The sequence below is a fragment of the Apus apus genome, chromosome 4 (assembly GCF_020740795.1).
Source record: "Apus apus isolate bApuApu2 chromosome 4, bApuApu2.pri.cur, whole genome shotgun sequence".
NCBI lineage: Eukaryota > Metazoa > Chordata > Aves > Apodiformes > Apodidae > Apus > Apus apus.
In genome coordinates, this window is record NC_067285.1 from 12055321 (window position 1) to 12080314 (window position 24994).

The 24994-nt window shown below is 40.9% G+C and overlaps 1 protein-coding gene across 1 annotated transcript in view; it reads right to left on the minus strand.

Moving 5' to 3' along the window:
- The window catches only part of SORCS3 (sortilin related VPS10 domain containing receptor 3), a 279339-nt gene that overhangs the window by 80857 nt on the left and 173488 nt on the right, over window positions 1–24994 (minus strand). The window contains exons 6-7 of the mRNA XM_051619113.1: window positions 8085–8149; window positions 644–762 (exon numbers count right to left, since the gene is read on the minus strand). Of these exons, the coding sequence (XP_051475073.1) occupies window positions 644–762; window positions 8085–8149 (184 nt within the window). The remainder of the gene's footprint in view (window positions 1–643; window positions 763–8084; window positions 8150–24994) is intronic.

Genomic DNA, 24994 nt, shown 5'->3' on the forward strand with positions numbered 1-24994 from the left:
GAGAGATGGCCTTGTTCCATCTAGTTCATATATTCTCAGAAAATGTCAAAACCAAGTTGTTTCTCATTCAATTTCTGTCACTTTCTCGTCATCTCCAAAATAACCAACTACCTGAAAAATTTACAGCCATCTTCCATTTGGAGGTAGCCCCATAACATATTTTTTCTGATCTATCTCCTGGTTTACCTCCTAGTGCAAATCTTGGTTTGTTCCATCAGCATTATTTGACTATCAAATCAGCAAAATTCTTTGCATTTGTTAAGATGATTGCTCACCCCTTTCCTTTGTCCTTCTCTCCAGTTCATCATTAGCTTCTTTGTACTTTCCAAGTAGCCACAACAACATTAAGTTAGAACTTCTGAGAAATCCATGGACCCTTAGGACTACTGATGAATGAACTTTCAAAATATATATATCAAAAAAATATATATATTTCAAAAAATATATATCAGATTCACCATGAGACAAGCAGAGACATCAACTCTTTTATCCCAGACTGCATCTCCAATCCCTAGCAGGCAAATACAGACTCCCAACTCTTATGACTTGCTGTTCCATGGACTTGTCCTAAGAATATAAGCCTCCTCTCTTGAATACCTTGCACAGGCAAAATTCATGTCACGTTCATATCAAGTCAACGTACCTGGATAAAGATATATTCATCCTGAACAACAAGGGAGCTGATGTCAATGGAGCGTGAAAACGGCCCAGTCCTTTTGGTCTCTGAGCACTCCTGGATCCGACAGGTCAAATAGTGGGTGTCTGTAATGGGAGAATATGTACACATGAAAAATGCCCAGGTAGGAGCCTGTTGTCTGAAAATATCATCAGTGATCCAAAAGAAGGTCTCTGAAGGGAAATCTTAACCTCATCTCCAACTAGCTAGACATTATTGTATGATCTACCTCCAGCCTTTAAACTGTAACAGCTCTCTGAAGTCAGGAATTCATCACACTTCTACACTCACTATTGTCTTCCCCATTGTGCAGACATCTCTCAAGAGACTGGAGTTCAAACCATAAATGGAGGGTACAAATCATAAATGCATCAGAAATCTGCGTATGAGACCATATGGAGCAGAAGATGATTTCAAAAGCTACCTAGGTAGAATTTATCAATTCCACTACTGTGCTGGGAATTATGTCCCCATCCTCCCCTAAAATACCCTAGCCTTGTTGATGGTTTTAATTGTGGCAGTAACAAACAAGAAGAATAAAAAAGTCCCAACTAGCAGTATTAAGTTTAACCTATTTTGCAGTGAAAATGACAAGCATCTCCCAAAATTCAGTCTTTATAACCAATACAGGCTAGGGGTGAAAATGCCATGGATGTGAAATAGCATGACTAGCTGAAAAGTCCCAACAGTAGTTACATGCACTGCAAAAGGCATCAAATGCTTCTGTCTAGAGTGAAGATGAGAAGACTATAGAGTTAATGGGATGCCTTGTAAGTCCCTGACAATACTTGAGAAAAGGAACAGGACTGGGAGAACATAAAGAAGACATAAGGCAAAGGCAGACACACAGAAAGTTCCTCAGAGTGGCAAGAAGAGATGTGCTCACCACCAGCAAATTGGCAGGGATTACAGGGGAACAAGCATTGTTTCACTCAGGCTAAGAAAGGATCTCATGAAATGGAACAATCAAGGCACTGTGTCTCTGGATGTACATAATTTAAATATGCCATCTCTGCCTTTCAACTGCTCTTTTGAAAACTGCACATTAGGGACAAAATTAAAATACAACTAAGATGATGGCTGCAGTGATAAAAGGGTAATATTTTTTACACTGCAGCTCTTCTACTGGCTTCTGAGATTAATGCACTTGTTTCCTTTTCTAAAAAGGGCGAGGATAGAACATCAGGAAGAAAACAGTGAGTTTATAAGGGCTGGAGTGAGTCTGGTGCAGTGATTTTAGTTCACAACTCCACCTATTTAAAAGGCTCTTGTCAAACTGAGCCCAAAAGGATGAAAGGGAAGTTTAAAAGAACAGTAACTAGCCTAGCAAAGCTGCTTACAGGATTCTCCATCCCATGAAACCTGTTACTGTCCTTAGTCTGTCTCTTTCCACTGACAGCAAAAGGTGATTCTGTTGAAAGCACTTGGGGAGCATGACTGAAATACCCTGACACTCTGCCAACTGCTTTCCCAGATTAAAAAATGAGATTCACAAACTGGCAGTTTCCCCTTCCCTAGCCTTGTCCCACCAACAAACCCTTAACAATGCTAAAAGAACACAAGTCAGAAGCACTGATAACAATAGTAATTAAAAAAAAAAAAAAAACAGTCCCTAAAAAAGTCACAAAGTGCAACCAAGCTTTAATCTAATAAAGGCTCATGACCAGTTATTAGTCTGAAGGTCCATGTTTAAAGGCTGCAGGTCTGCTTCTGGGTTAAGATGCTGGGAATTCCAGGTTAATGAGGGCTACATGGCTGATCCAGAGCAGCTGCATAGGTCTGGTGCAGCAATGAAAATGCAGCCCCACTGATGATTCTAAAGCAGCAGAAAATGTTGCTGGTGCCAGCTCAGAGTATCTGGAGGAAACTGAAGTGTATGGTGAAAAATATCTGACCTGGAGACAGTGCCAAATAACTGGAGTACTGGAGTTGTGTTTTCTCCCAGCACGAAATACCAGAAGCAGCAGCAGAGAGGTCAGACTCTCAGCTGGGATAAAGTAAGGTTTTTCATCAACTGACACATACACACTTGGTCCAGAGTTTCTATTTACTTCCTCAACGTGGAATCTGTAGCACATTTTTGCAGCGTATAAAAGCAACTTCTCAGAAAACAAGAGGGTCTCATATACTGCCATGCTACCCAAAGAGCTCAGCAGCCTTGACTTGTACTTTGAGGCTGTCCTGGTTTGAGCCAGGATGAAGTAAATTTTCCTTTAACTGATTTTTTTTTTTTTTTTTTTTCCTTCAGTGAGCTTTCTTTTAACTAGCAGCAGAGCATTCCAACTAAGACGGATAACCGTGGAATGTTTTTCTAAATGCTGGGTCGTGCCTTTACTCTGCTGCCTCAGACACTACGAGGAGATCTATGACCCCCCCATAGGAGGCTGAATTAGACAGACAGCAAAATTGGCCAGAGATATTCCATTCCATATATCTACATAAGCTAAGATGAAGATCAGAGATCACAGAAGACAACTTCCTTCCTCCTTCTTCCTTTCTCTTCCATCCATGGCTGGCATCCAGGGAAAGTTCTCAAGACTGTTCACAGCTAAGGAGAGTGCTGTGGGAGTTGCTGGGGGTGGGGGGACGCAATGGGGGCTTTGTACATTTCCTGAACATATTTGTATATAATTGTATATATTTTCTTATTTCATTAGTGTTTAATTAAAGGTGTGTAGTTTAGTTTTCAATCCAGTAAAGTCTCTCTCTCCTTCCCTACCTGGGTGGGAGGGGAAGGGGATTGAGAGCAGTGTTGTAGAGCCTGAGTCAAACGGTGACAACAATTCATTGGCGCCCAACGTGGGGCTCAATTTTAAACACAGATTATAACTTCTCATTAATTTGGAGTGTTCAAAATTTCATCTCTGATGGGAGGAATCCCTCAGATAGCAATGGGCGATAGTTCTGCTGAATTTCATGAGGGATTGACACTAAAATTAGGCAGAACAAGGGGGAGAAGTCAGGAGCTGCATTTTTAGAAGCTCATTCCCTCCGGTATGTTCTCCCACACAGCCGCCTGGATATGCTTATCCCTCCAAAAGGGGGATATTTTGCTGCTTCTGAGTGACAGAATGGGAAGAGGAATAAAAACCTGTCACAAATAAATGCAAATAAATCACAAGTGTTGACATGACAACGAGCTTCCTGCGTACTGGGAAATGTGTCATTTGGAGTATGTTACACCAGCAATCAAATACATACAAAGAACAGCACCTGATTAATAATAATGGGAAGTTGGTAGTGGAAAAGGGGGGCAACTCACTACCCATTTTCTATTTAGTCTCTTTATTTATTTTCATATATTTTACAACACAAGGCCTAGGAAAGAAAACACAAACAAAAAATTTTCCTCAAATCTGTCTGCCTTTGGACACGGAAGTTCAAGTCTTGCACTGCTTTCTCCTGCCCCACAAAACTAAACAAAAAATAATCATTCCCTTTAAATATATTTTAAAATCATGTGAAAACATGACAGCACACAGTTCACATTTCTGTATGACTGGAAGCAAGGAACAACCCCAAGTCCCTGTCCAAGCTTTTTGAAGGGTATGATTCCTACGGTCCCATTTGCAGAGCACATCTTCTTCTCTATAGAAAGTACAAGGCCCCTCAACAAAAATGTCAATTAAGACAGTAGGGTGCATCGTAGCTTCCAATCTGTTGTCTCCCTCTTCTCTGAAGGGAGTTAATTTTTCAGGCCTGTTTTGCACAGCCACAAACTAAAATGACAGCTGCCTGGAGGGGCAGGGGGCATGTGACCCAGCTATGCCTTTTAAGTCTTGCTTACCTTCCACTGGCAGATGCACTCCTCAAGGGAGCCTGACTTCTATCTAGGGATTATTTTCAATTTATGTATCATCCTATGCAACACCAGAACTAGGGACTTTGGCTTTTGGGAGTGTTGGGTTCTTTTTGTAATGTTCCACTGCAAAAGCAGTTGAGAAGAGCTCCTCATTTCCTAGACAGCCTCAAAAACTTCTCATGGTTATAAGTCAACATCCAGCTACTTTCTCAGCCCATCTGTGAATAAAGCAATATGGACATCAATAAGCCCAGAGATTTTGCTGCAGCTCAAATCCCAGCATCCATACCTCCACACAAACCCTTCCCACCAATTTATCTCACTTATGATTAGGGAAAGCTTTTTCAGATGTGCAGCCACTTCCCAGTTGAGGAACTTGAAACACTTCCCCATTGCCAATTAACACAATCTCCCATCTTGAGAATTTGGAGTGTATTTTTATCCTTCTTAGAAGTGATAAAACTGAAGCAATGTCTTGAAATGTGCAGTGATAAACTGGTGAAATAAGCCAAGCTACTAAATCTCCTCTTTGCTCACCAGTCATGACAGCTTTGACAGGAAGCAGGAGCACAAGAGGCTCTGTCTGGTGGGTAACACCCAAAGATTTGGGTCCCTGAAGGGAGACACTGCAGTAGTCAAACCTGTCACTGTGCTGAAAGCTGCAAAGGGCAGACCTCTGTGCAGGTAAATGTAAAGCAGCGAAACAAAGGACAGCAAGGCCTGATCCTCCCTGGTAACATTAACAAGCCAGCAAAAAGCAGGCATGGCTGGCTGGCATGGCTGGCTGGCATGGCTGGCCAGCATGGCTGATGGGGAGAAGGGCAGCTTGGTGGAAACAAGTTGCACTGGCAGATTGGCTCAGCCTAAGTTAGGTGCTGGTGCAAGGCAAGACTTTAAATCATAAACTGCCAGTGAAGTTTACCAGAGAAAGCCTCAACAATTTTTCCCTCAAAGGAAAAGAGGATCTAGGAATGTCAACAGGACTGCAAAATTATTCTCCAGTAACTAGAACCCTGTTTTATCTTTCTGGTTAGTTTTTCCCCCACTCTTTTCCCTCTAATTAAAATACTGTTTATTGCATCATATCTGTGAGTGGGGAGAAGACTATTTCACAGGAAACCAAAAAGTTTAATATGTCTTTCCCAGGAGTGCTGGTGGGTGCTTGAGTGTATTTGTAATAGTTCCTTTCATCCAACCCTGTCCTTGCTGCTGCCTCTTACACCCAGGCAGAAGGTACAGTGCCCAAAGCTCTTACATGTTTTTATAATTTAGAAATGCAAGCCTAGATTATTATTCTGCTACAAAAACTCTGCCAAGATGTTGAAAAAATGTTGAAAACATCATCTGCTACAAAAGCCAGGAAAAGAAAACAAGAAAAGAAGAAAAGAAGAAAATAATCATTAAAAAAAAAAAGTTCAGAAGTCTAATCCTAAATACCATTTCCCTCACACAGTTTTTTTATTGTTGTTGTTTGTTGGTTTTTCTCTTTGTTTGTTTTGGTTTGTTTTTTAATAAAAAGCATGGAGGAAAACAGAAGAGGAAGAAAGACAAGTAGCCTTTCTAGAAGAACCACATGCTTTTAAAGTGGCCAGGGACATTGAAGGCAGGGATTCTTGCCCCTGAATTGAACTGACCAAATGGGAATACTCAAATCTATGTATATTAATACATCAGATAAGCAACTGAGCCACCAGACTGACCTAAGAGGCATTAAAAACACCTCTTTTTCTTTCTCCCCACTTCTGAGGAAAACTTTTATCAGAAACTTTCAGATTAAGAGGAAACAACTGCAGGGACCCATTTTCCAGCAGGTGTAAGTGCCTCAGCCATTTCATTGAGGGTATGAAGGCCCATTTTGGTTACAAATCCAACCAGGAGACAAGGTCAGCCTCCCATTCCCTAAGTACACTGAGCTGTACCATTTCACACCAGGTGAGGCCATAGCTTTGAGGAAGATTATGTTTTGTAACACAAACTAATATAATTTAAAGCCTTAAAAACTCAAACTGGAGTAACATGGTTCTTTTGTGCTAAGCTTGTCTGGGAGAAGAGTAATTTTGGTGTTGTCCCCCAGTGGGACATGCCTGTAGGGCCAGCACAGCCTGCTGGGTCCCTCTTGTGCCTGCTCTTTGCTGGGATGATGACTTGCAATGGGCATGTTTTGCTGACACTACTGGTTTAAGTCTGACTTTCAATGGAACCCTCAATACCATCAACTGCCAATTTCAAAACGCTGAATTTCTACATCAAAACAAGAACAAACAGCAAACTCCCAAGCAAGCAAGACCTGAAGGAAGAATTGTTGGTGAACTGGGGAGACATCTTTCAAATTAAGCTTCTACATCCTTGACACATCCAATACTCAAATAGCTAGGTGAGCAAATTTAAACTTAGTTTGAAAACAGACTCCATCAGCAGTTTATTTGCTTACTTATTTGCTCTTTTACCTTGCTTTTGGCCACTTCTCCCAACATTCCTGCAACAGCAACACATCAGCAAAGGCACTGAAGAAGCCCCCCTACCTTGCCAACCCACCTGCTGGCCTGTTGTGCTTTTTCCACATGTTCAACAAACAGCTGTCACCCCTGAGCTTGTATTGCCTGGTCATTTATTCAGCTGCCATCACTAAATAGAAATGGGAGGCCACTGAGTGGTTTTAGAAGATCCACAGCCTCAGAGAAACTACCCTGACAGACAGGAGCTTGTTCACACAACATCTGGCCTACACAGCACTTGACTAAAACAGAGAAGAGTTTGCAGTCAACAGAAATGAGGCCTTTTCCTCCCAGAAATCCTCTACAACTGCAGGTTTATGCTGCTTTTCTATACTGTTCCTGTAGTGTAAAAGGGACATATGCCCCATTACTGTGTAGCACTGAGCTGGAGTAAAGCAGGCTCCATCTGTAGAGGTGTGGAGCTGTAGTTTCTTTGTGAAGTATCTAAAACACTTTGGTGTGAGTGGTAGAAAAAGTCAACTCAGTTGTAATACTTATCGTCTTCTTAGTTGGAAGTTAATGACATACAAGTCCACTCTGCTGTAAACATGGTTAGATTAATTTCAGTGAGCGGTTAAGAATTTTTTTTCCTTTATATTTCTTACTTCAGATCCAGGCACATTTTCAAGGCCTATTCACACACCATTAGTAAAACTGAAAAACCCTTTCAATATGAGGCAAAGACTACCTGGCGCATAGAGACCAGTGAAGAAGTCTGATTGTAGGCAATTTCTCAGGTACCCAGGTACAATCTGTTCTGAACACCTGGAAATGCACAGAGGCTGTACTGCACAGTGCTAGTAGCCTGGCTCTTTATGATTCATGTAAAAGATGTGATATTGAAACAGTTAAATAGGGAACAGAATAGACAGCTCCTTAGCCCAACAGACTGAGCTTCTGCCCAGCCTCCTCACAAGACCAAGCCCTGCAGGCTCTGAATTTCCTCCTAGGATCTAATGGTAAGAGTATGCCTCCCATCAAACCCCATGACCTACATCTTTCCTATCAATTAAAATGTAAATGGGGAGACAAAATGAGTAAAGTAAATTTCCATTCCCACTCCATTCGTGACTCAAAGCCCACTCGTTCAGTGTTGGCTGCAGGCACTCACGTCCATCAGCTGTCCGGGCTTCCATGTGCACAAGGTCAGGTTCTTTATCCAAACCAGTCACCGACCTGAGGTGGGACAGAGAGAAAGAGAAAGAAGGCAGCCAGTTAGATACAAGGCTGCAATCAGACAGGGAGAAGGTGAGGGAAATCAACACTAGTTTAAGTACTTTGTGAGATCTGGCATGTAGGTACCTCCTACCAACTTGTCTTTGTGTTTCTACACAGTCCACTCTAGGAGCCATATACTAATCTTTAAGACAACTTCCCAGGCACTGGTGAGTGAACCTGCCTATCCTCTTGCCTACAAGATCAAGACTACAATGATCATTCTTGTGGTGACAAAGCGAGCTGATTCCAAGATCCAGTAAAAGCAGGACTGTTTTAATGCTGAAGTAAAGACAATGGCACAGCAGCCTCATGCTTATAAACAACAAACTAAAACGGGGATTTACTTGGCTGAACAGCACCATGAGAGACTGAGTTTCTTGATCTGACCCCAGTTTGTTGGGCAATCTTGCTATTGTTTACCTCAGTTTCCCCATCTCTGAAAAAAAACCAATGATGCACATATGCATGGTGAAGATCTGATTTAAAAAAAAAAAGAAAGTATTCATTATTGCCCCCCAGTCCCATGCCATGGTCCTTGATTATCATGAAACGAGGCATCATGAGTGCCTTTAACTATACTGGTTGAAACCCAAGCACCTCAAGCTAGATCTTGCTGTGCGTTGTTATTTTATTCCCTAAAAAGGTTTTGCAAGGCACATTACAAAGATAGTTTTCCTCCCGGCAGAGGGAAAGTCAAGCTCAGAACAGAAATGTTATTAGTGTCCTGGCTGATAAGAATCACTGGGAGATGAACATTTACTCCTAGCAATGGCTGGCAGGGGGGAAAAAAATCCATAGATGTCCACATAATTTATGGAGCTGCTTCTCCTGAGTTAACCAAAGGTTTAGATTAAAAAAGGGACAACGACAAAAATCAGTTTCTAATTTGGCAGAAGCTGAATTTGACACAGTAGATTGTAAATAATAGATTCCTTCCAAGCCAGCTAATGTTCATTATTCCCTAATGTTCTGAAACACTTTTATCACAATCTTTTGCTGCTTTCATCCTTGGGGCATCAACAGCTCAAACATTAAACAAACAAACAAAAATTTATAATAAAAGAACAAACAAAATACAGATGCTTTGATACGTTTTTGTGGATCTCACCAAAAAACATAGCAATTGAAGCAATGACAAACACATGGATGTGCTGCAGTTCAGCTAAGATCAACCAGTGCTGCAAATGCCAAAACTACATTGTGACCCCCTGTGTAGGTATCTGGAACTAGCTCTGCTTGTTAACTAGAGCACCACATCAATAGTGAGTCCATTCAATACACACTGTGAATTGTAGCCAAAAAATCCCCAACACAACAAAACAAAGCTGCACAGGCAGAGCTTTCATCATTCTACTCCCAGTGAGAAATAGGCTGCTCCTTAATCGCTACCATCAGTTTCAGGGTGATCCCACAAGGAAGAAGATGCTGTTTGTTATCGGTAAGGATGGCAGAACAGGCCTGAGTCCCTGTGACCGTGTAATTATCAGGGTCAAATCTTCTGCATATCTGGGCACAGTTAAAAGTGACAGTAGGACTAACAGAAATAACTTAAAATGTCACTGAAAAACATTATGGTGTGCAGCAACATTTTTTCCCTATATATAAATATATATATATAGAAAGGGCACATATCTTTCCAGTTCGTAGCAGAAATTTTCTACCTTTTTCCCCTAAGTAGCCCTTAATGTTGTAATTTCAGCTGTTCGATCCTCACCTATGACACGCCAATAGTGACAGAGGTATATGCTTTTCAACATATCTATCACAACTTTATCAAAGGAAGCAGAAATGTCACCACTTTCAGGTTGGGAACACATCAGAGACCGGCCCCACAGCCCTTCCCAACAGGCTTTCTACTTAAATCCATATTACACCCTACAGTCAGCACTCTCCAGGCTTCCTGAAAGCCAGATACCAGTCTTGTACCCAGAGCCATTTGCTGTGTCCTAACACCACAGCACCAGGCTGCTTCACCTACACCCCAAAACATCTCCTGGGTCCCTCCCCACCAGACGAGGGGTCACTGTGCCTCCCAACGCAGCAGTGGGACAAACTTGCTCAGGTAATAAGAAACACCATGTCTCCCACAACACTATTGATTTTTAAAAGGACTGTAATTAGAGGAACTTAAGTATTTCCGAACAAAATCCAAAATATTTGTTACCACTGTGTGTGTTTACATACACAACCTCTGTAGATCTACTAATATTGCCTATTAAACGAGCACCAGGGAACAACAGGAGTATCCTGAAACATGTCATCCTAGCTTGAGGTTCCTTCCCAGTGACATCTACTTGTTTCCTTAATAAGTTTTAACAATGATGACAAAAAAAAAAAAAAAAAAAAAAAAGACCAGCTTACAGCACCTCCCTAGTCCTCCTCTGCTGCCCAAATACTGTGCTTCAAGTGGAAAAGCTCACAAAGCAACCTCCTTCAACCCAAAGGCAAGACAAGCTCCTGTTATCAGTAGGCAGATAACAAGCCTGTAAAGCAATGCATCAGTCATCCTTCCTTCTCCCAAACCAAGTCACTTTCTTATATCAAAGACTGATTGCAAAACAAATCCAAATCAATGCTGTTTCTTCACATCTCACCTCACGTCTGCTCCTGCTGGCAAAGAACACAGCTTTGCTTTGCAGTGCTCTGACTCCTGAATAAGGGTATCTTCAGTGAATGGTCTCTTATCATTTGTCTGGAGAAGCTTTACATGAAGAATGCAAAAAAGTCAGGCAGTGGAAAGAGCAAGATGTGAATGCAGAACCCAGAGCACAGCTGTAAAAACGCACACACAGACTGTAAAGCTATTCCTTTATCTCATGTGGTAATTTCTCTGGTCTTGAGAACTCATTACAACAACCTCTCAGGTCTGGCAATACTAGAGCAGCAACAAAACAAGAGGAGCCACCTTCATAGCCGTGTATTTTCTCTTATATTATCTCTCTGAAGAACATTTGGAGGATGCACTGCTCAAAACTATTTGAGTGCCTTAAGTACGACGTGGAGACATGTCAGCACCCCATGGACTTAACCTTTCCCTTGCATGTTCTCTACAGCCAAATGGAGCTCACAGAGTGGGCTGGCTGGGAAGGGGTTTCATGGCTCTCTGGCTGACAAACAGCTCTGTTTCAGAGGCATACAAATACAAGAATATTTAACAATGAGGAAAAGCCTAAGCACAGCTTGAAAACAGTTTTCCTGCCACATGGTCATATCTCAGGCTCCATGCACAGCTCAGCTCTGTATTTTGCATTTGCACAAACACCAAACAGCAAAAACTAAACCAAGGTCCACAAAGTGCATCTGAGTATGCTTCTGCCCTGGATGGCTGTAAGGAGGAAAAAAGGGCATTGTCGCTGTGAAAAATCATGCTAAATCAACATCCTCCACCATTCCTATTAATTTATCACTGCTTGGATGAGAAAATGCTGAGAGGATGCAGGCAGAAGTGACAGGAAAGGTCATTTTTTTTTTCCTGCTGACACATTCACTGACTGCTGCAAAGGCAGTTTTTGAAATGTGGAGCCTGCAGCCACAATTGCAGCTGGTGCTGGGTCATTGGCCAATTAAGAATTCAAACTAAATCCCATTAGTGAGGAAGCAATGGTTACTTTTTCTCTAGCTTCTGCTGCTGCTTTTCCTTTACTGTTCTCATGGTAGCTCTTGTTTTTTACAAGATCTTTCCTCCGTTCCTTTCAGAAGAGGATTGTGTTCTTGAAAGCTGAAGGATGGATAGGATCCTGGCAAGATCCTTACCTCTGTCTTAAGGGAAGGGGATTGTCCATGGATGCACATTTACTAGGTCATTCTGCTAATACTTCATCTCTGACCAGGAGAGAGAGCAAGCAAGAAGAGCAAGGAAAACACAGTATTCTGCACTAAAAATAGCTATTCCTGAAATGTTTCTATATAAAATACTATATAGTTCAAATGAAAAATGCAATCATATGCAAAGAAAGGAAAAAAGGAAAAACACAAACTGTTGTGGTTACCTGCCTACTGTACACCTCAGCCCACTGTTTCTACCAACTGTACTGCCTTTCCATGGAATAAACTATTTTTTTGTTTGTTTTTTTCTACCCATTTTCCAGATATCAGGCATTTAGCGATGGAAGACAGCCCTGAGATTTAGCTACTCCAGCATCTTCGATCCAAAATGATCAGCAATTCAGACTGCCTGCTGTTGATCCTTGCTCCCTAAACCATTAGCAAAGAGTAAGAAGTGCTCTGTTCCTCCATCTACTGGACCCATTAGCTTGGAGGGTGGAGGGGGTATTACTGGACATCAGCAACATCTGTGTCAAGGGTTTACAACAAGGTAAAGAATCAGGTCACAGATACCAGCCTTTCAAACTTGGTCTGGTATGTGCTAGATTTAACTTTGTGGAAGCAGTGTGACTGGGTTCTGGCCAGTCAAGACAACATTCACCAGCTCTGGCTTTGAAAACAAAATCAAAACTTCTACAATGGGTTGAGACTTTCCCAAGATGCCAACTTGGAAATGCATTTTTACAAGTTGGGATATCAGACTGAAGGCAATTGTCACTGCTCATGTAAAGAAAGGAGGAAACAGATGGAGACTACTTAGCAGGATGTTATGCAGTAGATAAGGGCTAGAAATGGGAAGGAACAAGGCATATTTATTGTGCAATAAGATGTAAAGGAGGAAAAACGCATCCTCTTGCTGCAGGCAACTGCAATCAAATTAGTGGATATTGCTAATTAGTCCGCTGCAATTTTAATTTTATCCTGCCCCAGAAGTGAATAAACATTTCTGTGTGGTACCAGGCAAGCAGTGCACAGGACTAACTCATCCAAGCAAAAAAAAGGACTATGTCTAGGTGGACAGATCACAGCAGAAACTGATCCATAGAATTCCTGTTCAACTGAGCTGAATCTTTTCACATAGCACCATTGCTAAATTTTACATACATTTCCAACATGGGCCAGCAGGCTACCTTATCCAGCTGGTATGACATCACTTTTGCTAAGGAATCATTAACTGCAGTTACTTTTGGTCAGAGGGATTCTGTGTACTAATCTGTTCTTTACTACATTCAGGCCTAAACTAGATCCATCAGGCATTAACTCTGCACACGTAACAGCTGATATGCACACAAGCTGCATACACCTCAGGCTGAAAACATGCCATAAGCTACCACAGTTAAAATTTTAAACTGTTGGGGGAAAGAATGTATTTATTAAACACATAAATACAGTACTATTCCTCTGTGGCTGAACAGGGGGAGATGCTGCTGGATGGGGTAGGATGTGGTAAGGTCTCTGAAGAGCTGTGGACAAAATCTCTTTGCACAGCATATCTCAAATGAAATTTGGAAAAAAAGCTGGGCAGGAAGATATTGTAAGAAAGTGTCTTAGCCATGTCCCTGGAGCTTTCTATGTCTTTTCCAGTGCTAATTTCCATGATGCTACAATTCTGGACATTGGCAGAACTAATTGTTGTGAGACTTCACTTGCAAGATAAGGTAAAATATTGCCAAGCGTTTATTCTCAGCTAATTTCTTTTCAGCACAGCCAATCCTTTTTAAAACGTCCCAATGAACTTCAAGGAGGTGTTGAAGGAGATGTCTGGGATCTCAAAGGAAACATAACTTTGGTGTTTGCAGCCTTTGCATGTATTTTCCTATATACGTACATGTCTGCACCTCATCCCCGTTACCTGCTGAATGTCTAAACAAATTAACTGTAAACCCAGTGGATTAAAGGTTCCAGAACCGCTACACACAGTTGTTTCATGGACACAGCAGGCCAGGAGGAAGAAAGAGATCCAAATCAATCTTTCCTTCAGTGAAAAGCTGACGTTTAGCATCAGCCATGTCACCAGTCACTACAGAATCCACACAAGACAGCAGGCTCTGCTGCACACAGAAACATTTTTATCCTCTTCCCATTACATAAAAGAAGATGACTCTTTACATCACAGAAATTAGCAGCAACAGGAAAGAAATGTCACTGAACCCAATAATACCTTCAAAAGATAATTATCAACAGAAGAAAGCTGCTGTTGATTCATGTTTTTTCTTTTACCAGCGTGCTAATACCAAAAATTAAGAAATGAGAAATTCTGTGTGTAGTTCTCTTACAGTTAATAGGTCTTAGTCCTTTAAAGTTCCCTGGAAATTATTCCTCAGCCTATGCTATAAACTCCAATAAATATAACCAGTTTTTTGTGAAACAAACTCAAAAAGGCGTGTGAGTAGGAAGGTAAAGATCCTTACTCACAGCCACGTCAAGATTTGAAAGGGCCAGCAACACAGGCAGGGCATGTGCTGGAGGTAGCATCTTAATTTCCCAGCAGTGCCTGAAATAATTTCTCAAGGGGACTGAGACTCATTAAGGGAGCAGATCTGTCAGCTACATCAAGCCAGCACTCACAGCGGGTGTGCTCCCAGGTGCAGCCATACTTCTGCTGCTTACGTACCAAGCTAAATAAGCTACTTCCATGCAGCCCGCTGCTCCTGACTCATCAGGGTACAGCCCATCCGGGATATATAAAAGCAGCCCTGGGGGCTTATCCTAAATGAGTAAGAAGCCTTTTGCAAAGTCCTAGCAGCACCAGCATCACGGTATGGTGGAAGTAGTGAAGCATCAGCTCATGAAGTTAAGATGTTATTCTCTTGAAGACATCTCCAAGCTTCCGTTCATGACATACCATCAGCTCTCTGTCCCACACGCATTCAGAACAGACAGCAATGCTTTGGAAAGGCATTTCTAGGGAGGTGAGAGGGGATCTGTCTGAGATTAGAGATCTGCAGACTTAATGGTGAACAAGTTTGAAACATATTCCAACAGAAGGCTTTGATGCTGTTGACATTTTTAGCTTTGTATTCCTTCTTATCCTTTTCTACCCCTAACAATGCCCCCCCCCCCTTTTTTTTCTTTTTTTTCTTTTTTTTTTTTTCCCTTTTTAAAGGAGAGGAAAAAACCTAGAAAAATAGGTGAAGAAGTGAAAACTCAAAACGCAGAAATTTTTCCTGACAAAAGTCATTTTGGTAATCACAATCTAAGACAAATTACTCGGGGGACTGGACACAGAAATCCACACCAGAGGAATAGCTCATTCTACTTAACTAAAGCTCTTTGTTTCCCAATGAAAAACCTGGCAGTAGAACAGTTTGCAGGAGATGATGGTTGGGGTGTTACGTGGTTTTTTTCAGCTTGTTGAAAAAAAAAATTAGGGAAATGACATTTTTTAGCCAGCTGTGCTTTGCACATCTCTGTGAAAGTCAAGCACAGAGTTTTTGTTTCTCTTCCAAGACTGATCACTGACACATTAAGTGATTTTCATCTCTTTCCCTGAATTCAGTTTAAAATTAGTTTAATGCCTTCTATATTATGAAGCTCAGTTAAATAATGTTTGCACAGTACTTGACTACCCTCCTTTGAAAGTCATGTAGATGGGGAATTGCTATGGATTATTGCTTTAGTAGGAAACATGAATCAGCCCTATTTCTGACCACGTCAGAAAAGCAAAGTACATGCTCATCAGTCCTGCAGCCAAAGACTTCACTGGCATTACTATTTCCCTCCCTGGAAGGCAATGTTTAGAGGACTCATAATATTCCTTTGTCTCCTGGTAAAAGTATCTTAAAAATTACCCATTCAAGTAATCTTTTACACCAAAATAAGAATTCTCAGTTCACTCAGTGTTGAATTGCTTCATTTGTATGAACATTTTCTGACTGAAATCACGACATGCCTGAAACACTAAGACTCAGTGATTCAGCTATTAACAGAGTCCTACGCAGAATATCGTGCCTCTGAAAAGCTTCAGAGTGAGAGCATAATTTAGTAAACAAATGCAGCAGCAGATGAGTAAAAATAAAACTTAAACTGTCCAAAGAGTGCCAGTATGAAACTTGGCACAGGCAAAATGTATAGGATATGCTGATGAGCCACATATGCCTGTGGGCATTGTACATTGTATTAATTAAGGAAGGATGAGTCTCCACATTCCCTGTTGCAGAATATTGTGCAGAATCACCCTGGGATAACATCTAACATTTTGGAAATAAATCTGTAGTTCAGTTTACGCATTTTGGAGAAAGGCAATGTGAAAAACTAGATTTCCATCACAAACCTTTTATGGCAGTTGTTTCTTTTTGTTTCAGATGCTAACCTGAAGAGAAGAAATGGCTTCTTCATTCTTTGACTTGTAACCATCAGCCAGGAAAGGAAGAAAGGGAGAGAGGAAAGAAGGGGAAGGACAAGAAAGAGAGAGAAGAATAAACTGTTCTGTTCTGGACCAGTAAGCATAAATGAATCAACATGTCTCCTTGCCCCCTCAAAAATCACACTCAACTAGCTGCTGAGAGCTCCTTTGTCCCAACATCCACAATAGGAAAAGACAAAGAAGCAGGAAACAAAAAGGATCTGGCAACAGTCAGATATGCAAAGACAGGCTCTGTCTGTAGAAACAGCAAGTCTGTGTGGCTATAATGGCTAAAAGCAACAGTGACAGGTCTGCAGATCACCATGTGTCTTGTGACAAGACAGGTTTGCATTCAAAACAGAAGCATCCTCACAGACAGAATGGAGAGGAGATTAATAAAATGGCCACATCCCCTTGCAGGTCTCTCCAACAGTGGGAGAGTGACACTCTAGCAGGAAAGACCAGAGAAACCACAGAACTTTTGTGGGTTCTTTTACTTCAAGTTAGATGGATGCACCAACAAGAAGGAGACAAGGTGGCCCAGGGAGCTGAGCATGAGAGACACTCCCAGCTCTTCAGAATGGCAGAGTCCAAAGCATCCTCATCACCAGTGCATCACCCTTTTAAAGTAAGAAAGATCAGAGCAGAATGCTGCAATGGCAGCTTGTGCTGCCCATATGTCAAGAAATAAAGATGCATGGTCAAGATGTAGGTAAATCAAGAGCTTGTCTTTGTTGGGTTCTTAATCTGTTGTTAGAGATGAGCACTAAAAGAAAAGAAATGTACAAGGCCAAATGAAAAGTAATACTCCACTGTTTCCTAGCCTCAAGGCAAATTCCAAAGTGTCAATGCACCGTTCAAATCTATTGATTTGTAGAAAGAAAAAAAAGAATTCTAGAGAAACTACAGCAGATCTTGAAATGGCTTCAGGAGCCACTATTACAGATTGTCCCTAAAATCAATATTATAATGGAACATGCCCCTTCCCTCAAAGATTTTCAATCAAAACCTGAAAACTAAAAATATTATGAGCAAAACCTTAGAATATTTCTGCACCCTTTGGCTAAAAACCTGGCAGGGTTTGTTTTTTCCAATAAAAAGCAGAATTTCCTACTATGGGAGAAAACCTAGATCTACAGCAATCAGCTCTGAAGTCTACAGGTATTATTTATTACTTCCTCCATCCTCGCTGGAAGTCACAGGTCGGTACATGTCTCTCTTAAACTCACCTACAGAACTTCTGATATTTCACTAAACTTGGAAATGTGTCTACATGCCATTTTTATTGCCTTCTGCCCAATGGAGGACAATTATCTGTGAGATAATTACAAAGCTATGATAACCACTGCTAACTTCTATTCCAATTAGCTCAGTACAAATATGCCAGTAAAACAGCCTCACTCAGTGGCTTCTCATCCTTGTCCTTTTTCTGAATGTGATCAGCAAGAGACAGGTTCCTGAATCAACATTATTTAAAAGAACCTGTAGTGCAGCTAATAAGATACCCCTTCCCACTCTTACGTTCTGATGTAACTTCATGCTTACTATGCTTAATAATAGCAAAATTAAACTCATCTCATTCTACAGAGGAAGCTCAGGGGAATGCCAAGGAATGAAAGGATGGGAGTTTCAATTTCTTCTCTTGCCGAGAATGAATTCTGCCTCATATAACTGCTGATGAATTGCCATTTTAAGAGAGTTTGTTAATTTCCAACGGGTAGAAGGCATAAAGAGGGATCTCCTTATCTTTAATGGATGTTATTGAGCAACACAAATGGCTCATGTTTAAATGAATGCAAAAACATCTTGTCTGTTAGGCCATGATAAGACTGTTCTTTCTGCACAGCATGGGTTCAGCTCCTTCTGTTAAATAAAACAACTGTTTTTGTTCAACTAAAATGCAGGCAAACTTCCAAAGGTTCAGAGGCTAAAGTCCGTTCAGGGAAATGAACTGGAATTTATCTGGGCCCTTCCTTCTTCTTGAGAAAATCCACCTGAAGAACTTTGAGCAATGACAGAAAATCTAGTTTCAATCAAAAATGGTCTCTGCTAGTATTGATGCACTTACTGACGATAAATCCTCCTTTAGATCGCAACTTTCTCCAGTGCAAGAATGATTCCAGCACCAGCTGCTGTAAAGAAATAAGCTCTAAGAACCCCTACAAAGATGCATCTCAGGCAATTCAAGTGGGACAATCAGGGATGAGTTCTGGGGCAGCAGGGAGGCTGGGTCCAGGAAAGCTGCTCAACTGACTTCCTGATGTCAGCAGGTGTTTCACCACTGAACGAAATGGCCGGAAAATTATGTCCACGATCAGAGTAAGTGAAAAGGTCGTTCCTCAACTTATCAGAACAGTGTTGATTTTTAAAACAACTCCCAAAGATTCTCTGCAAGTAATCTAAAAGCAAGATGGTTTCTGTTCCACCATGAAAATTTCACCATTTGTCCAGAAACAGATGCAATTGTGGTACAGAACAAAGGTCAAAACCTAAGCCAAATCCACATGAAAAAAATGAGAGAATATTCCTTGGTAGCCAGAAAGTGCAAAATACAATACTACGGTCAGCCCAGCAGCCTAGCTTTTGATGAGCTTGCCAAACTATGACAGAATGGGAGATCCCCATATGCCTCAGGGAGATGCATTGTTCAATATATTAATTAGAGGGCTGGCTTTCATCACTGCTTCTGTCAAAGTATCACAAAGAATTACTCTGGGACTGTTACTGACAGGCTGAAATTAATTTGTGTTTGAGTCCACGTGCATCAGTGAGAGATCAAAGTCAGTCCAGGTAGGCTGCATGAATCTGCAGTACAGCATTTAAGCTTCCAACACTGGCTTGTGAAACACAAATATGAAGTTCAGGCACCTTATCCCTACTGCATGAGAAGGAAACACACACTGTGCAGACAGACATGGCTTTGGGATCCAGTCCAGAGATCAGTCATAACTGGGAGAAAAGTTCCACAAATTCCTTCTCAGACCTTTTTTTACTAGCAGTTTATCTAGTTTGCTCCAGATTCTTAATCACAGGAATGTGAGAGGGATTACAAAATTATCCAAGATCAGCAATGGGGGAAATAAGAGCAGAGCCTGGCCCCTGGGACAGAAAGAAACCTCACAGACCAGAGGAAAGGCTTTTTGATGACTGAAAGCCCTAACTGCAGGACCATATGTGATAATTAGTAGTAAGCATTAAATTTAAAGCAAATTAACAGAAATGCTTTTCAGTCTTAAAAAAATAAATAAAAAAGCACTACCAGCCACAGTACTTTAAAGTAATAAAAAAAAGGCTAACATGACAAATTGTACTAAAATCACAACAAATCACAAACTCAAAAAGCCAGATAGCATTTATGTAAGGACATCCACAGTTACAGTAGTGGAGAAAGGGTATTCTCTCCTTCTCCAATATACCCTGAGTTTCTCAAGCAAAAGTAGGTTAGAAAGAAAAGTTCCTCAAAGGCAACCTATTCCAAAATGGCCCTCCCAGTGGGCATGCACTACTTGTTGAAAGAACTCGTTCTGGCTCTGAGAGCAGGTGGCCATGAAATCTACCACAACTTCCCTGAAAGAACACTTAGCAATCTATAGTTGAAAAACAGGACAGGATTAAGTTTATGAAAAAACATGCTCATGGACAAAAGCAAAATATAAAACTTACAAAGGTTTCTCACACTTTGTTTTGTTACTCTTGTAAGCTACTGATCACAGTTATGAAGTATATCGTAAGCATACCGAACATCTAACCTGGGTATTAGAGACCAATATCTGCTCTGAATCACAAAAGATCAAGATGGGAATAGGAGACAGGATACCTCTATGTTGGTTTCATCCAGACAGCTTGTTTCAGACTGCACTTTTTCCCTACATTAATTTTAAAAGCTCAAATATTGCAAAACTGTATTTTATTAAGATTTTAAAATAATTACAAAAATGTAAAAAAAAAAAAAAAAAAAGATTCAACCATATCAGGATGTTCCTTTCTTTAATTTTCTGAGATAAATGTCTTCATAACATTGACAAGAATTCTAAAATATATTTACTTGAAACTTTTATAACAAAATTAAATATGTTTCAGCCAATAAAAAGTAGCCAGCTCAATATTCAGGTTCCATTTCTATCTCTGCCACTGAGTTATTTTGCAATCAAAAGCTAGTCAGCTATTATTTAATGTTTGGAAATGTTAAATATCTATAGTGCCAACTGCATTAACTGTAGACACACAAAATGAAAAGAAAATCCTTCACCTCACAGTTCCCCAGTTTGCCCATCTTTTAAGTAAACTAAAATCAGTATTTTTATCACCATGGTGTTGTGATCTTTAATTAACTAATGTTACCTTGCAAGGAAATATTTCAATAGAACCCAAGACCTCTTAAGTAGGTCTCACCTCTCCTGAACTGTTATTACAGAGCTTGAGGCCAGATTTTGAAAATTTTTTTTCATCCTAGTATGGCTCATGGTCATGGTGACTTGAGTAACACATTCCAGATTTATGTTAGCATTACCCTCTGGGAGAAAAACCTTTCCCAGGTGTTCTCATGCACAGGACATGGGAAGCAAGTCCCTTAACACAGGCAATGGAGTCACTGGCCCATGGGAGTCTCCAGTAATAGGTCCCTGTTCAGTTCTTTATGTGCAGTCCGTGTGAATAGCCACTGGGTACACGTCTTAATGATGCTCTAGGTGATGTTATCCATGGCTGCCAAAGGGGAATTACTCCTTTCATCCACAGCTCCATCTATTGTATGGTTTTAATTCTGAAAAACTCTAATGCAATATTAATTAATAGTCAATTTGACATTTACAAGACTGTGTTTTCTTAACACTAAACTTGGCTGTAAAAAATCAGGTGATGTTTCCCCAGCACTATGCAATGACACCATCTGGCAGTTAATGATGAGTGGGATTTACTGAAGAGACAAGCACATATTTGACTAACCATTTCATTGCTGGCAAACTAGTCAAGTAAAGGTAACCTTAGCTGTAGGCAAAAGTCAAGTCTGGAACTGCTGCTGAAACAGTCTGTATGGACCCAAATTGGCACAGGGATTAGGAAATATCAGTGCTGTCACAGAGACGAGGAAATAAACACAGACACAAACCTCTACTCAACTGCAGATCCAAACCTAGATCATAACCACATTTTAAGAAACTAAGCTTAAGATTATAAGAGGTCTTCACATGCCACAAAAGCTCATTTTAACTCTCTAGTGTCCTTCAGTGCCATTAATCCACTGCTGTAGCACCCAATACAAAAATATTTGAGTACTTCACCCACTATATTCAACAGGGAAAATACATGCTCACCTACCTGTCCCAGTCTTACCTAGAGTGTAGTAAGGGAAAGTCAGCTTGAATCACCCAAGAGGTCATAGAAAATCTATGGCCCAGCAAAAAGCTGACCAAGGTTTAGTGAATGTTCCATTAATCAAACTGTCCTGCCCACCTGCTTAGTCCTGCTGTCCTACCACAGGAAAAAGCAGAGGCAGTAAAGCAACTTCAAGACAATTCAAGCACTTATCTGAACAGAAACAGTATTTAGTCAGCACAGAACACATTATGTCTTTTACAGACCAGGAAACTTCCCCAGCATTTCTACAGTACAAAATATAGATATTTTTTATATCCCTCCACATGACAGCACAGATGTCTAAGTTACAGTGAGAGAAAATGAACAGGGCCCAGAAGGAGAAGAAGAAATGTGGTTTAAAATAAAAGAACATTGAGTAGGTCTTTAACAAACTTTGCACCCATGCTGATTCCAGTTATCTTGAATAATTTTAGTCATGAGTGATCTGGGAATTTCTGTATCACATTAGCATAAGCTCCTATTTCCAGCCTTACAAGACCCTAAGTTATTAAAATCTCTCAGTCCAAGGCTCATGGGAGCCAAATTTGAACGCCTGTACTCACATCAAGTAACATACTCTGTTCAAGCTCTGCCATTGCCATCAGTGGGTGTAGCTAACAAATGAATCACTACTACACAATTAGAGATTTCAAACCCTAGTATTTATAACTATGAGTAGCCCAGAGTTAAATCTCAGCTCATGAACAGTCTTTGAGTTCACCACAGGAACAGATCAGATAAATTCCATGATCTGTGGGACACGTGACATCCGTATGGGATGAGACAACAAAGCTACAACCCAGTGATTAACAACAACATCTCGAACTAAGGAAAGAAGTTGAAGACAAGAGCCAGGATACAAAGTCACAGATCAGGATTGGAGCTTAGGACTTTGTTTTTGACCAGTGGAGAGCCATCACAGATGCTGTCTTCCAGAGCTACAGCAAAATGCACAGAGTGACTTGTGTGTCCATGACTAACAGAGGTCTTGAAATTTCAAATCCCAACCTCACGAGTTCTGAGGCAATCATAATTTTCTCCTGGCCTTACAGTATCTATATCTGAGCTCTCTCAGAGAAGGTATAATTATTTGGAAAGGTCTCAGAGAGAAAAATTAGATCTCTCCCTGTCAGGCTGACTGATCCCATGAACCAGGTGAAGATTATAGTCTTCACAAATCCGTTCATGGTAGCCTGAAAGATGAAAGTCATGCTTTGAAGGCAAAAACATTCAATAAAGGCTACCCCAGGTGAAGCCAGATGCCTTCAAATCAGTTGTAGGCTGTCCCATTTGATGAAGGGTGCTTATCTGAGTCCCTGCTAATAAACAATGCAGAGCAGCACAACTGAGCAGCTTACCTCTGATTTTGGTACCTCCCTATCATTATTATTTCACCTTTCCTGGAAGTCTTCATTAAGAGGTTCGAAAATGAAGTATTTGAAAGGCTGCTGAACTCGACAAAGTAGTGGCAGATGTCCCTCTGAAACTTACCCACTATACCCACTTTCTCCATCTTTCATCGCCTAATAAAAAGAAATCCCTAAATTCCTGAGGCTAAAGTGTTCTTCCATTTATTTTTCTGTACATGTCTTACAAGCCCGAACTTGATAGCCATCCCAGTTTGCAGCTTTAAAAGGGAAGAATGGAAAAAAGATAGAAATCAGACAGTTAGGGGGAGTTATTATGTTCCAAAATTTCAACACCTCTGACCCCTGCAGTACAAATGTGTTCAAATCTCTCAAACCTGGTAAAAACCTAATTCACTGCCTTGGAAAGTATATTGTCAATGGGATTCTACTGTTTCTAAGTGGAATAAAGATTTCTAGATCTATGCCACATGAGTTTTAACTATAGAAGATATCTACATTGTCTAAGAAAAAGAGACACTCGAAACACAGGCTTTTATAGAGTGATATAATGCAGTATCAAAATCCAGCACTCAAACTATGCAGTCAAAAGCCTGTATGAAAAATGAGGTAGATTGTGGGAAACAATATACAGAGGCGTGAGTTGACAAATGGACAGAGACTTCTATTAACCATTATTATATGAAAGTAGAAAATAAACCACGATACAGCCTCTCTTTTAGAAAGAGATTCTGCTTTGTTCCCAAGTCAGCTCAGCACTTGCACTTTATCCACCCATAAAGCCTCTCTTCTAAGCTCAGCTGTTCTATTTGAAGGGTAAGGTACAATTATTCTATAGAACTAGCTATTGTGTTCCACAGAAGGATACACCTCGTGAGGATCTACATTCACCTTTCTCATGTGCACCTAGCATGAATAGTGAAATCAAAGGACTTTGGATAGTTAGGTCAATCAACCACCTGCCACCAGAACCAGGAGAACATAACCACCTCTTCTTCACTAGGGAAATATGAAACAGTAACATGGTCAGACAAGGTTCTAGATCTTTGGAGGATTTTGCAGGTCTGTGCAACTTAGGAGACTTACAACTTCCTTTCCCATATCATAGAATCACAGAATGTTAGTGGTTGGAAGGGACCTCTGGAGATCATCAAGTACAATTCCCCTGCTAGAGCAGGACCTCTACAGAATCTAAAGCAGGTACTTAGAAATGCATCCAGACAGGTCCTGAAAGTCTCCAGAGAAGGAGACTCCACAGCCTCTCTCGGGAACCTGTTCCAGTGCTTTGTAACACTTACAGTAAAAAAGTTCTTCCTCACATTGAGGTGGAACTTCCTGTGCTCTAGTTTGAATCCATTGCCCCTCATCCTATCACAGGGCCCATCCTTCTTGGCACCCACCTTTCAGGTATTTATATACATTAATAAGATCCCCTCTCAGTCTTCTCTTCTCTAGACTAAACAGCCTCAGGTCTCTCAGCCTTTCCTCGTAAGGCAGGTGTTTCAGTACCTTTATCATCCTTGCGGCATGCTGTTGGACTCTTTCAAGTAAAGCCCTGTCCCTCTTGAACTGGGGAGCCCAGAACTAGACAAAATACTCCAGGTGGGGTCTCACTAAGGCAGAGTAGAGGGGGAGGAGAACCTCCCTTGACCTGCTGGACACACTCTTCTTAATGCACCATGAAGAAGTATCATTGGCTTTCTTGGCCACACGGGCACATTGCTGCCCCATGGATAACTTCTTGTCCACTAAGACTCCAAGGTTCTTCTCCATGGAGCTGCTTTCTAGCTGGTGGGCTCCTAGCCTGTACTGGTGCATGTTATTGCTCCTTCTGAGGTGCAGGACTCTACACTTATCCTTGTTGAACCTCATTAGGTTCCTCTTTGCCCAGACCTCCAGTCTGTCCAAAAC